At 39.3% G+C, this 13,047-nt stretch overlaps 1 protein-coding gene across 7 annotated transcripts in view; it reads left to right on the plus strand.

The window, feature by feature from the left end:
* Positions 1-13,047, plus strand: part of RAPGEF6 (Rap guanine nucleotide exchange factor 6) — a 224,999-nt gene that overhangs the window by 158,797 nt on the left and 53,155 nt on the right. For all 7 annotated transcript variants that reach the window (XM_033181331.1, XM_033181325.1, XM_033181327.1 and 4 more), the window contains one exon: positions 9,365-9,605. In XM_033181331.1, the coding sequence (XP_033037222.1) occupies positions 9,365-9,605 (241 nt within the window). The remainder of the gene's footprint in view (positions 1-9,364; positions 9,606-13,047) is intronic.

Genomic DNA, 13,047 nt, shown 5'->3' on the forward strand with positions numbered 1-13,047 from the left:
AAAAATGAAACGTGGGTTTTTTCCTCTTTTTGAGTCCCTTTGACTGAATTACATCATGTTAAATCTGGTATATAACTGTCAATTGGCCATTTAGTATTATGTTACTTTAGCATAGAATAAGTAAGTAAGCCTTCAGAATTTTTTGATTTCCTGGAGTTTGTACTAGTATCTAGAAATGCCAACTTTTAGGTTAAACGAAAGAGATTTCCAGTTTTGAAAAATATGAAAGCAGGACTTGCTCTCTTTGAGCAAATTATTTAGTCTTTCCAAGCTTCAATTTCTCTAGCACTATTTCCTAGGTTTCTTCTAAGCATCTAATACCTTTAAACCTTTTGTACCAGTCACATAAAGATTACTAACTGGTATTAAATATTCAGAATAAAAATAATAAAAATACAGAAATAGTGTGAACCCCTATGAACTCTGGGATACAGAAAAAGTAGATCTAAAGGATGCAAAAGACAGAAGCCATACCCTCAGAACCCTCTGAGTAGCGGGAAAGCAGTTGGCCAACAGAACCCTAGGTTGGATATGGCAGAGGATAGAAGTTACATGGTGCCACAAAGGGGGAACATAGCAGTCAGCTCTTTCTTCCTTACCCTAGGTGGAAAGCAAAACACCAAGGAGAAAGCTAAACACCTCATGTTTAGATTTAGCAAATGCACCCAGAGAAGAAAACAGCTGGCAATCGCAGTTTACTCTCTTTCTGTTCTGGAATTTTAATTTATCTATTAAATTACAACAGAATATTTGTAAAATATTTGTAGAAATGGAACATTTTACTCTAGATGTGGGGATGCCCATAATAAATCCCTAATAACTCTGTCATTACCATGAAATAGAGTTGAGCAGTTAGGTCATCCTATATCAAACTTGCAGTCTGGATAGCTACAAAAAGGAAAGCTGTGACCAGAAGACATTTGTTCATTGATACTGACAGGTGAAGCCAGCTGGACTTCCTGGGTCAAGTGGAGACTTGGAGAACTGTTCTGTCTAGCTACAGATTGTAAATGCACCAATCAGCACTCTGTAAAAACGCACCAGTCAGCGCTCTGTGTCTAGCTAAAGGATTGTAAATGCACAACCAGCACTCTGTAAAAACGCACCAATTGGTACTTTGTGTCTAGCTAAAGGATTGTAAATGCACCAGTCAGCACTCTGTAAAATGGACCAATTGGCACTCTGTAAAATGGACCAATTGGCACTCTGTAAAATGGACCAATCAGCAGGATGTGGGCAGGGACAAATAAGGGAATAAAAGCTGGCCACCCCAGCCTGCAGCGCCAACCTGTGGGTCTCCTTCCATGCTGTGGAAGCTTTGTTCTTTTGCTTTTCACAATAAATCTTGCTGCTGCTCACTCTTTGGGTTTGTACCACCTTTAAGAGCTGTAACACTGGCCACAAAGGTCCACGGCTTCATTCTTGAAGTCAGTGAGACCACGAACCCACCGGAAGGAAGAAACTCCAGACACATCTGAAGGAACAAACTTCAGACACACCATCTTTCAGAGCTGTAACACTCACCATGAAGGTCCGCGACTTCATTCTTGGAAGTCAGCGAGACCAAGAACCCACCGGAAGGAACCAACTCCAGACACAATACCAGAGCAAACCATTCTCGGTCCTTTTATATTACTTAAAACCGACGTTCAGGGATCACCAAGCATAAGGAGAATCAGGATCATTGAGAGGGTGTGGTAGAGACCTAGTGAGTGATCTTACACATTCTGGAGAAAATATTTAAAGAAGAGAAGAAAAACATTTCTAGAACGCTGCACAGAGCAATTTAAAAATTTATCCCTTGAGAGGCAGAGCTTGCAGTGAGCTGAGATTGCGCCACTGCACTCCAGCCTGGGGGACAGAGCAAGACTCCGTCTCAAAAAAAAAAAAAATTATTCGTTGAAACAAGAACAGGATATTAGGAAAGAATAAACAACAATCATTGAGAAAGAAATAACTTACAGACAAAAACATTCATTTGAAAGAATAGATAATAAAGTTGAGAAAAATCTCCCAGACTGTGGAACAAAAAGACAAAGTAAAATTAAGCTCTATTCCAGGATATCCAAAAGAAAACGTGAGGAAGAAGATATGTAGGAAATAATAGCGGAGAATATCCCAGAGTAAAAGAAAGATGTGACTCATATTTCAAAGGCCTTACAATGAGCTGAGGAAAATTAAAAGTATTAAACAAAACTTGTGTCCACTTTCTACTTCCAGTATTGACTGAAGACAACTTAAAAGAGCTAGACTAAATATGAAAAACTATAAACAAACATAACAATCCAAAAAGATAGTGAAAAACTCTGGATGTGTCAAAGCCTTTTCCCACTCCTGGGACCGTATCCCAAAGTGACGTCTTTTTTTCCAGGGCCATTTTCCCATCCATAGAATACAACTGAGAGGATCTCCTTGATAAACTTGCAGGTTTGTAGTTCAGTGCCCAAAACTGTAGCATTACAACGCTTGCTAGGATTGAGACTTTGAAAGGCTCTGTCTGAGGTGGATGTGTGCTGTACCTAACTGACCATCTAGGTGACCCAGAGAAACTTACAGTTTTGGCCCTGGACTTAGATTACAGGTGCCTGACAAAAGAAAATAAATATCTTCTTTAGAGGATACCAACAGCAACTTGTTATTTCTAAAAATAGTTTTTTTAAAAACAGAGTCAAGTAAAGATTATGAGGTACTCTTAAAAGTCAGTATGAGCCAGAACCAACAGAAACAGAAGCACAGGTGCTCCAGAATATCCGACACAGATTATAAGTTTGCTATCTTATGTCCATGAAGATAAAAATCAAATTAAGTGTTCCATTTCCAGATAAGATGGAGTAAACACACACCACCCTTCATCTCCCACTGAGCTTAATAGTAAACCTGGACAGAATCATGACCCACTTATTTGAGAACTCTGAACAGCAAATAACAACAGGCAATTCATAAAAGAATACCGTAATTCAAAGTACCGCCACCAGCAATAAATTCACTATTATTTTAATTCTAGTATGCCCTAGGTTGGACTCAAGGCAACCTGAAACCTGGATGTGAGTACTGTGGTACAGTACTCAGGAGAGGCCTGGCTTGAGGAGTGAGAAAAGGGAAGTCCTACTAATAGCAGTTGTCCTGTGGAGAAAAGTGACACTGCTTTTAGGCTTCATTGTATTCTAGTTTCCATGCAAGTGCTCACAGCCATCTGAAGTTCTCTTTCTCCTCCAAGAGTTCCTCTACCTGACCCACACCTCATGTTTAGATTAAGCAAATGCACCCAGAGAAGAAAACAGCTGGCGATCTCAGTTTACTCTGTTCCTATTCTGGAATTTTAATTAATCTGTTCCTCTTGGCTTCCACAGCTTTCTAACATCTTCAAAACTCCCACTTCTAGGCCGGGCGGGGTGGCTCATGCCTGTAATCCCAGCACTTTGGGAGGCCAAGGCGGGCGGATCACAAGGTCAGGAGATCGAGACCATCCTGGCTAACACGCTGAAACCCCATCTCTACTAAAAAATACAAAAAAGTAGCCAGGCGTGGTGGTGGGCGCCTGTAGTCCCAGCTACTCCAGCTACTCAGGAGGCTGAGGCAGGAGAATGGTGTGAACCCGGGAGGCGGAGCTTGCAGTGAGCCGAGATCGCGCCACTGCACTCCAGCCTGGTGACAGAGCAAGACTCCGTCTCAAAAAAAATAATAATAAAATAAAAATCCCACTTCTAGCCAAGCATGGTGGCTCATGCCTGTAATCCTAGCATTTTAGGAGGCTGAGGCGGGAGGATCGCTTGAGGCTAGGAGTTCCAAGACCAGCCTGGGCAACATAGTGAGACCTGGTCTCTGCTCAACACTAAAATTTAGCTGGGCATGGTAGCGTGCACCTGTAGTCCCAGCTACTTGGGAGGCTGAGGCAGGAAGATCACTTGAGCCCAGGAATTCAAGACTATAATGAGCTGTGATTGTGTCCCTGCGTCCCAGCCTGGGCAACAGAGCAAGACTCTGTCTCTAAATCCCAAAATCCCATTTCTCAGGTAACTTGTCTTTTTAAGTTTTAATAAAAGTAATACGTGCATGTATTTTGAAAACTAAAATACTAAAAATAGATATACAGTGGAACCATACTGTGTATAATATTCTGTGCCATTTCACATCAGTTCATACAGACCTACTTGTTATATAATTTTTATTATTACATAGAATTCTATTATCACCATAATCTGTTGAGTTAATGTCATATTGCTAGATATTTTAGATTGTTTATAGCTTTTGCTATTAACAGAGATATAATAAAAATTCTTTGTACTTTTATGTTCATATAATCCATCTATATGATAAATTTCTCAAAGTGGAATTACTTTTGACAGACAGTACAAGGTTTTACTTTCTGAAAGTTTTATCACAATCTGTGCTTCATTCATCAGTGTATAAGAGTGTCTTGGCCGGGTATAGTGGCTCATGCCTGTAATCCCAGCACTTTGGGAGGCCCAGGCGGGCAGATCACGAGGTCAAGAGATCGAGACCATCCTGGCTAACCCTGTCTTTACTAAAAATACAAAAATTAGCCAGGTGTGGTGGCGGGCACCTGTAGTCCCAGCTACTCGGGGGGCTGAGGCAGGAGAATTGCTTGAACCTGGGAGGCGGAGGTTGCAGTGAGCCGAGATTGCACCACTGCACTCCAGCCTAACAACAGAGCAAGACTCTGTGTCAAAAAAAAAGCCTCTGCCGTGGGTGTAATCAGCCTTTTAAATTTCAATGTATGTTATTTAATAACAAGTAAGGTTGAGCACCTTTTTTGTGTGTTTTGGCATTTCTTTTCTATAAAGTCTTTTTTTTTTTGAGATGGAGTCTCGCTCTGTCACCCAGGCTGGAGTGCAGTGGCACAATCTCCACTCACTGCAAGCTCCGCCTCCCAGGTTCACACCATTCTCCTGCCTCGGCATCCTGAGTAGCTGGGACTACAGGTGCCCACCACCACACCCTGCAAATTTTTTGTATTCTTTAATAGATACGGGGTTTCACCGTGATAGCCAGGATGATCTCAATGTCCTGACTTCGTGATCCACCCACCTTGGCCTCCCAAAGTGCTGGGATTACAGGTGTGAGCCACCACACCTGGCCTCTATAAAGTCTTTTAATTTCGTCTGCCCCTTTTTATAGTTCCTCATCTTTTATTGACTTGTTTGAGCACTTTATAAATTAAAATAGTATCTTTCAACTCTTTTTAAAGAGTTGAAAAGTTGAAAGTATTTTCCGCAAGTGGTTTGTGTTTTGACTTTTGTTCCTTGTGTTTGTGAACTCATATACATGTATGTAAGAAGAGAGACATTTTTAGTTTTTATGTAGTCAAATTTAAGCTTTTATAGATTGTTTGGCACTTTTGGTTTATGTACAATATCTGATATTGCTGTTTAATAGCATTGTAACTGTGTGTGCTCATTATCCTTTCATTTTTGTCCCTATTTTTTTAAATTTACACAATCATTTCTCTTCTTTAAAACAAACTACAAGCTCCACACATTTTTACTTACAATTACATACTTAGGTCCAGTGGAGAAATTTAACAGTTTTTTTTTTTTTTTTGAGGCAGAGTCTTGCTCTGTTGCCCAGGTTGGAGTGCAATGGCTCTATCTCTGCTCACTGCAACTTCCGCCTCCCAGGTTCAAGCGATTCTCCTGTCTCAGCCTCTGGAGTAGCTGGGATTGCAGGCACTTGCCACCATGCCCAGCTAATTTTTGTATTTTTAGTAGAGGTGGAGTTTCACCATGTTGACCAAGCTGGTCCCGAACTCCTGACCTCCGGTGATCCGCCCTCCTCAGCCTCCCAAAGTGCTGGGATTACAGGCATGAGCCACCACACCCAGCCAAATTTAACAATTTTTAAAAATGATTCAGTTACCTTATATACACACTACTAAGGAAATCTGCCCCCTCAAAGTTTTCCTGTTACTCCAACAGAAAATTTGAATACTTTAGCATAGCATTATCTGGCCTCTACCTTGTTCTCTAGTCATTTTCATTTTCTTGAACTTTCCTTCTACCACACGGACTTTGAACTTGGGATTTTCTCTACCTAGGATTACTCATCCTCCTTCTTTGCCTAGTTAAAATCTCATCTTTTTGATTTCTTTTTCCAAGGTGACTGACTTGCTTAAGGAAGATTGCCCTTTCCTGCTGTTTTAAGTACTTCCTCTGGTTATGTTTTATGCGTCTTAGACTGACTATAAGTTCCACAACAGGAGTATTATACAAACATCAAGTGAAGTACCTGACCTATATTTATAGGTTAATAATTTTTGAATGAGTGAATGTCTGAATTTTAGATTTAAAAAGTATTGGCTGGTCGTGGTGGCTCACCCCTATAATCCCATCACTTTGGGAGGGCGAGGCAGAAGGATTGTTTGAGCCCAGGAGTTCAAGACTAGCCTAGGAAGCATAGTGAGACCGCATCTCTACAAAAATAGAAAAAATGAGCTGGGCGCAGTAGCACATGCCTGTAGTCCCAGCTACCCAGGAGGCAAAAGTGGGAGGATCACATGAGTCCATAAAGTCAAGGCTGCAGTGAGCTGTGATCTCCAGCCTGGACGACAGAGTGACACCTGACCCTGTTTCCAAAAAATACATATATAAATGTACATATATACATACTCACACATGCACACCACATGTGCGTGTGTGTGTGTGTGTATATATATTATTACCATATGGCTTAAAGTGAAATTTTAAAAATATTTTACTTTATTTTAATCATGCAGACTTTATGGAAGGTAACTTCTAAAAAGTCTCCATCATTTTGAAAGCAGAAAAATGTACTTTTCATAAACTTGCACTGTGCTTTGGTAATGTGGTATCGTCCTTCTGTTGAAACCTTCAAATCAGTCCAGATTTTACAAGTGAATACCAAGTTGTAAATGTTTTAATCCATTCTTAAGGCTTTATCCATTTCTGTCTTACTTGTAAGTTCTTTGATTTTGTGGGAAACTCTTGCTTTTCTTTTCTGTTGTTTTCCAGAAAAATTCTCTGTGATTGGATTTTTCAGTGGGCATGTTTACATAATTTATAGCTTAAAAAATAAAAAAGGTGCCGCATATACTGCTCAAAGCTATTTCTAATGATAAGCTGAGTGTTTGCTTCCACAGCTCATGCAGCTGAAGACATTTAACTCTATTCTAAGAATACACAACCACTATTTCTCTGTAATTCAGACTTCCTCAGCGCCATGACTCATCACTGCTAGATATTTACCTTATACAGATTTATCTTTGCTTTATCCCAAGGAGATGTAGCCATCCTCACAAGGCAAAAATTTGGTGTAGGCAAATAGATTGCTAAAAAAGTAATTTCCCAAATGTACCTGCACCCTCATTAAGGATGAAGTAATTCACCAGACTTAGTTAGACTTGATAGAAAGATATCAGAGGCCGGGCACGGTGGCTTATGCCTATAATCCCAGCACTTTGGAAGGCTGAAACAGGCAGATCTCTTGAGCCTAGAAGTTCGAGGTCATCCTTGGCAACATGTCAAAACCCCATCTCTACAAAAAAATACAAAAATTAACCTGGCATGGAGGCACACACCTGCAATCCCAGCTGCTCAAGAGGCTGAGGTGGGAGGATCACCTGAGCCCAGGAAGGCCAAGGATGCAGTGAACTGTAATCATGCCACTGAACTCCAGCCTGGGCAACAGAGTGAGACCCTTTCTCAAAAAAAGAAAAAAAAAAGGGCCAGACATGGTGGCTCACGCCTGTACTCCAACCTGGGCAACAGAGCAAGACTCTGCCTCAAAAAAAAAAAAACTGTTAAATTTCTCCACTGGACCTAAGTATGTAATTGTAAGTAAAAATGTGTGGAGCTTGTAGTTTGTTTTAAAGAAGAGAAATGATTGTGTAAATTTAAAAAAATAGGGACAGAAATGAAAGGATAACGAGCACACACAGTTACAATGCTATTAAACAGCACTTTGGGAGGCCGAGGCGGGCAGATCACCTGAGGTCAGGAGTTTGAGACCAGTCTGACCAACATGGAGAAACCCCATCTGTGCTAAAAATACAAAATTAGCCAGGTATGGTGGTGTCATGTCTGTAATCCCAGCTACTCGGGAGTCCAAGGCAGGAGAACCGCTTGAACCCAGGAGGCGAAAGTTGTGGTGAGCCAAGATTGCACCATTGCACTCCAGCCTGGACAACTAGAGCGAGAGACTGTCTCAAAAAAAAAAAAAAAAGGCAGTATCTAAGATATGATTGGTTGTTTACTTGTTTAGTTCAGACCACTGAAATGGATATTTTTTAGCAGCTTTACCGAATGACATAGCCTCATAAATGTGACTGTGAGGAATCGTTATATATTACCAAATTTAAATTACCAAAATTAGGCTGGGCATGGTGGCTCATGCCTGTAATCCCAGCACTTTGAGGGGCCGAAGTGGGTGAATCACCTGAGGTCAAGAGTTCGAGACCAGCCTGGCCAAGATGGGGAAACCCCACCTCTACTAAAATACAAAACTTAGCCGGGTGTGGTGATACATGCCTGTAATCCTAGCTACTCTGGAAGCTGAGGCAGTAGAATCGCTTGAACCCGGAAGGTGGAGGTTGCAGTGAGCTGCGATTGCGCCACTGTACTCCATCCTGGGCGACAGAGTGAGACTCCGTCTCAAAATCAATCAATAAATAAACAAAGTTACTGTTTTTTGGTAAAAGTAAAAATAAAGACCAACAAAGCTTTTCTCATCTAAATTTTACATCTGAACCTGACTATAGTAGTGAGGTCTCCTCTCAAGTGACATATGTAGTTATCCCTCGGTATATGCATAGGGTTGTTTACAGGACCTCCACCCCATGTATACCAAAATTTGTGCATATTCCAGACTCACAGTTGGTTCTTCAGAGCCATATGCAGGTTTTTGCATCCCAAGAATACTGTATTTTCAATCCATGTTTGGTTGAAAAAAATCCAAGTATAAATGGACCCACATAGTTCAACCTGATGTTGCTCAAGGGTCAGCTGTATTATAAGGAATAACATACAATGGAACCTAAATATCTGTTTCTGTAAAATTAGTGGATTTGTGTTATATTACTTACTACCTCAATAGGAATCTGTTTTTTTCAAACTTGCCTGTAGTCTGCCTTCTTCCTTTCCCTTTCCCCCCACTGACTTTCCTTGTATTAGTGTTGGGCAACATCAGAAGTATAATCAGGTATAAAAACTAAAGAAAGAAGTAGATATAGCTGCTAAAGGACGGGTAAATACTTGACAATGTTTAGTTGAATGAGACTGCGAAAGTTCAAATAATGGAAAATCACTGTGTTTATCCTTAAAATTTGTTGTTGGTATAAAAATTTTCTAAAGAGAAGAAAAGAAATGACACATTTGTTTTATTTCCACAGTGTTCAAAGAGTTACTTTTTAGGACTGAACAAGAGAAATCTGGTGTTCCTCATATTCCCAAAATTGCTGAAAAAAAAAGTAATCGCCATTCTATCCAGCATGTGCCAGGAGATATTGAACAGACATCACAGGAGAAAGGAAGTAAGAAAGTTAAAGCAAATACTGTTTCAGGTGGAAGAAACAAAATCAGGAAGATTTTGGATAAAACACGATTTAGTATCTTGCCTCCAAAGCTATTTAGGTAGGTAATGCCAATCTTAACCATGCAGGAATTTTCATCTTCACTATAAAGTTTTTATTTGGGGTGGGGGGAGACTTGGGTAAGTTTTGCTTTATTATATAACTAGTGTATCATAAAGTCTTCAAACAGTACTTAAATAAGAATACATTTGAACTTCTCCCTATCACTTTCATGTAGTTACAACTTTCAGATTATATAATAGCATTATTTTGAATTTTGGAAAAGACTGCTCATTTTATTTTGTGAAATCTATTTTTAAATATTTTTGGTCCAATTTTAGTCTCCTGATCTGTACAAATTGTACACCTTAAATCTTGGGACTCATTCACCAGTTTTTGTTTTTGTTTTTTTTTAATCATTTTTCCTTTGCAGCAGCATTTATTCCTTCCTGAATTCTAAAGTTGAACTTTTTAATCAGACCTATTTCTATTTCCAAAATGGGATATCACCAAAACTTAGTAATACTTGAAGATTTTAAATGTAAATTAAGGTATGTAAAATACTGATGGAATTAGACCACTAAATTGTCATGATTGGGGGATGACTCTGGTATATATTACATTAGCAACTTCCTGAAGCAATTACCAAAGTTCTAATCAAGAGCAGTATAATAACTTAGCACATACTGGGCACTTAGTTCATATTTATTGAATAAGTTAAGACAGTGAATAATCAGTGAACGAAATAAAGCAAGTTCAAAAAAATACATTAAAAGAAAATACTTATTTGCCTCCTGAAAGTTCCTGGTAATTTGCCAGATGATAGTTACACAAACAAAAAGAGATAGTCCTTACCTCTGAGAAATTCACATCAGGAACCCTTATCCTCCACACATTTATTATATACTAAGCCAGAGACAGGAAGATAAATAGACCAAGGTTCTTATCCTCCAAGAGTTGATAATCTAAGCAAATTGCAAAGTTCTCACATTACAGGTTGATAAGCGGAGGCAGGAACAAACTTGTTAGGTTTGAATAGATTGTGTTTCTGTGTATATAACTAGAGCCGGAGCAAGAGAAGTAGGCTATGAGGGACCTTGAATATTATGCTAAAGATAATAGACTTCATCATGTCATGACTGGGAGCCATAAGAAGACATGTGATTTGATAAAATTTGTTCTTTTAGGAAGACCTCTCTGATGGCCATGTTAGTGATTTGCGGTTGTGGATACAGCACAATATAGCAGTGATAGCAGAGTGAACCATTGGGAGGCAACTTGGAATTTTGTCAGCTCTCATCTTTAGTGATAGCTATTTTTAAATATTTTTTCAATAATTAAAAAATCTCAGAGATTTTCCAGTCAGAAATGCTCATCTTCCTGAGTTCTTATTTCCAGCCAGGGAAACACATTTGCTTCTCATTTAATTTGGAACTCAGAGGATTAAAATACCCTGAACTTTTTCTAAAAGTTCATTACTCATTCTATCCTTGAGGTCGAGTGGCTTATAGAAATCATTACTTTAAAATACCAAAATTTTTGAATGTTGAGTGTACTGTAGCGAACACTATAAAAAAATGCATGGTCTCACAAATGGGGATTGAGTAAGGACAATGATAGAGGGGCCAGCCTACACTGAAGAGGTCGGGGACAGTTGGGGATGACTGGAAGTCACTGTGGAAAAGGGACAAGACCGAGGATCCAGAAGGCAGAAAAGAATGCATGAGGAGAATTCCTCAGGGGGTAATGCCCTGAGTTCCACTTCTAGAAACCTTAATGGGTTTTGTCTGGAATACATCTTTCTCCCATTAACTGCATCTCATTTTGACCAGTGACACAGTTGTGACATGTATCATCTAAAGACAGACAACACTATAATTATAACTGTCTTCAACTTGTTACTATCACATTCTAACCAGCTGTACTCAAGTTTTAGGCAGCTAATCAGTATCTCAACTCCATATTATCCTTTGGTGAGAGGTGTGGGAATTAGTTACTATACCTGAATTCTGTCTTTGGTTGCAGCAAGAGGTGTAGAACTGAGGTCACCAGGAACAGTCAGTTGAATATTTTCAAGCATTATAACTTTATATTGGTACCCAAAAAAGAGGACTCTCTGGTAAAAATAGTTTTACTTAAACTCAGAAGGGATTATTGGATCTCTTGCTTTGTGTCAACAAGAAAACGCTTGGTTATGAGTATAAATATGAATAAAATGCTGCACTGCAGAAGTTTATATTAACCTGTCTGTCCCTTCCAAACATGTTTCCAAGGAGTAAAATGCAAAGTATTTCAGCCACATAAATACAGAAAAAATAAGTTATCTTGGAAGTCAAAGGTTTCTGGAGGCTGTTTTGTTGGGAGAGCTGTCTTACCTTTCAGACTAGCCATTTTGCTTTTTTGAGAATGTATCTTATATTTCTTGACAGTCACTTGAAGTGAATTCAGACAATTCCTTCTGCTACACAAAAGTATACTATCCTTTATATATAAAGAGCTCTCAGAAATCAAATAGGAAAAAAAATCACTAAAACTTCAATGGAAAAATAGGCAGAAAACATGACTCAGATGTTCTGTATTGATACTGATCCAGGATATACAGTTTAATCCTGGATACCGTTTGTTTCATCACAGACTGACAAAAAGAATGATCAGGGACAGAACTGATAATGTAATAAGTTTATAAAAGTTTAAAATGGTGTGCTAATATAAAGTGATGCCTTTTTATTAAAAGCTTTAAAAGTGGCAAAATTCTGGCTGGACACGCTATCTCACACCTGTTATCCCAGCACTTTGGGAGGACAACATGGAGGGATCACTTGAGGCCAGGAGATTGAGACCAGCCCAACCAACATTGTGAAAGTCCATCTCTATCAAAAATACAAAAAACTAGCTGGACATAGTGGCGCACACTTTTAATCCCAGCTGCTTGGGAGGCTGAGGCAAGAGAACTACAAAAATTAGCTAGGCATGGTGTGGCACATGCCTGTAATCCCAGCTACTCGGGAGGCTGTGGCAGGGAAATCACTTGAACCCGGGGAGGCGGAGGTTGTGGCAAGCCAAGGTCATGCCACTGCACTTAAGCCTGGGCGACAGAGTGAAACTCCAACTGAAAAATAAAAATAGAAATAAATAAATACATACATACATAAATTTTAATTTTAATAGAGACAGGGTTTCACCGTGTTGGCCAGGCTGGTCTGGAACTCCTGACCTCAAGTGATCCACCTGCCTTAGCCTCCCAGAGTGCTGGGATTACAGGTTTGAGCCACCGCACCCGGCCAGTAAATATTTTAAAATGACAAAATTCTTTGATTCAGTAGTTCTATTTCTAATAGTAATTAGATGAAGATTTATATATAGATGCTGTAAGTTGTTTTATCTATACTAAAACAAAATTGGAACACCCTAAATGTCCAACTGCAAGGATTGATTAAATAAATTGTACTATACATCAGAAAAATGACTAGAAGGAAAAATACCATAATGTTGATTGTGGTTTT

This window comes from Trachypithecus francoisi, unplaced genomic scaffold (genome assembly GCF_009764315.1).
Source record: "Trachypithecus francoisi isolate TF-2019V2 unplaced genomic scaffold, Tfra_2.0 Lachesis_group2, whole genome shotgun sequence".
NCBI classification, from domain to species: Eukaryota; Metazoa; Chordata; class Mammalia; order Primates; family Cercopithecidae; genus Trachypithecus; species Trachypithecus francoisi.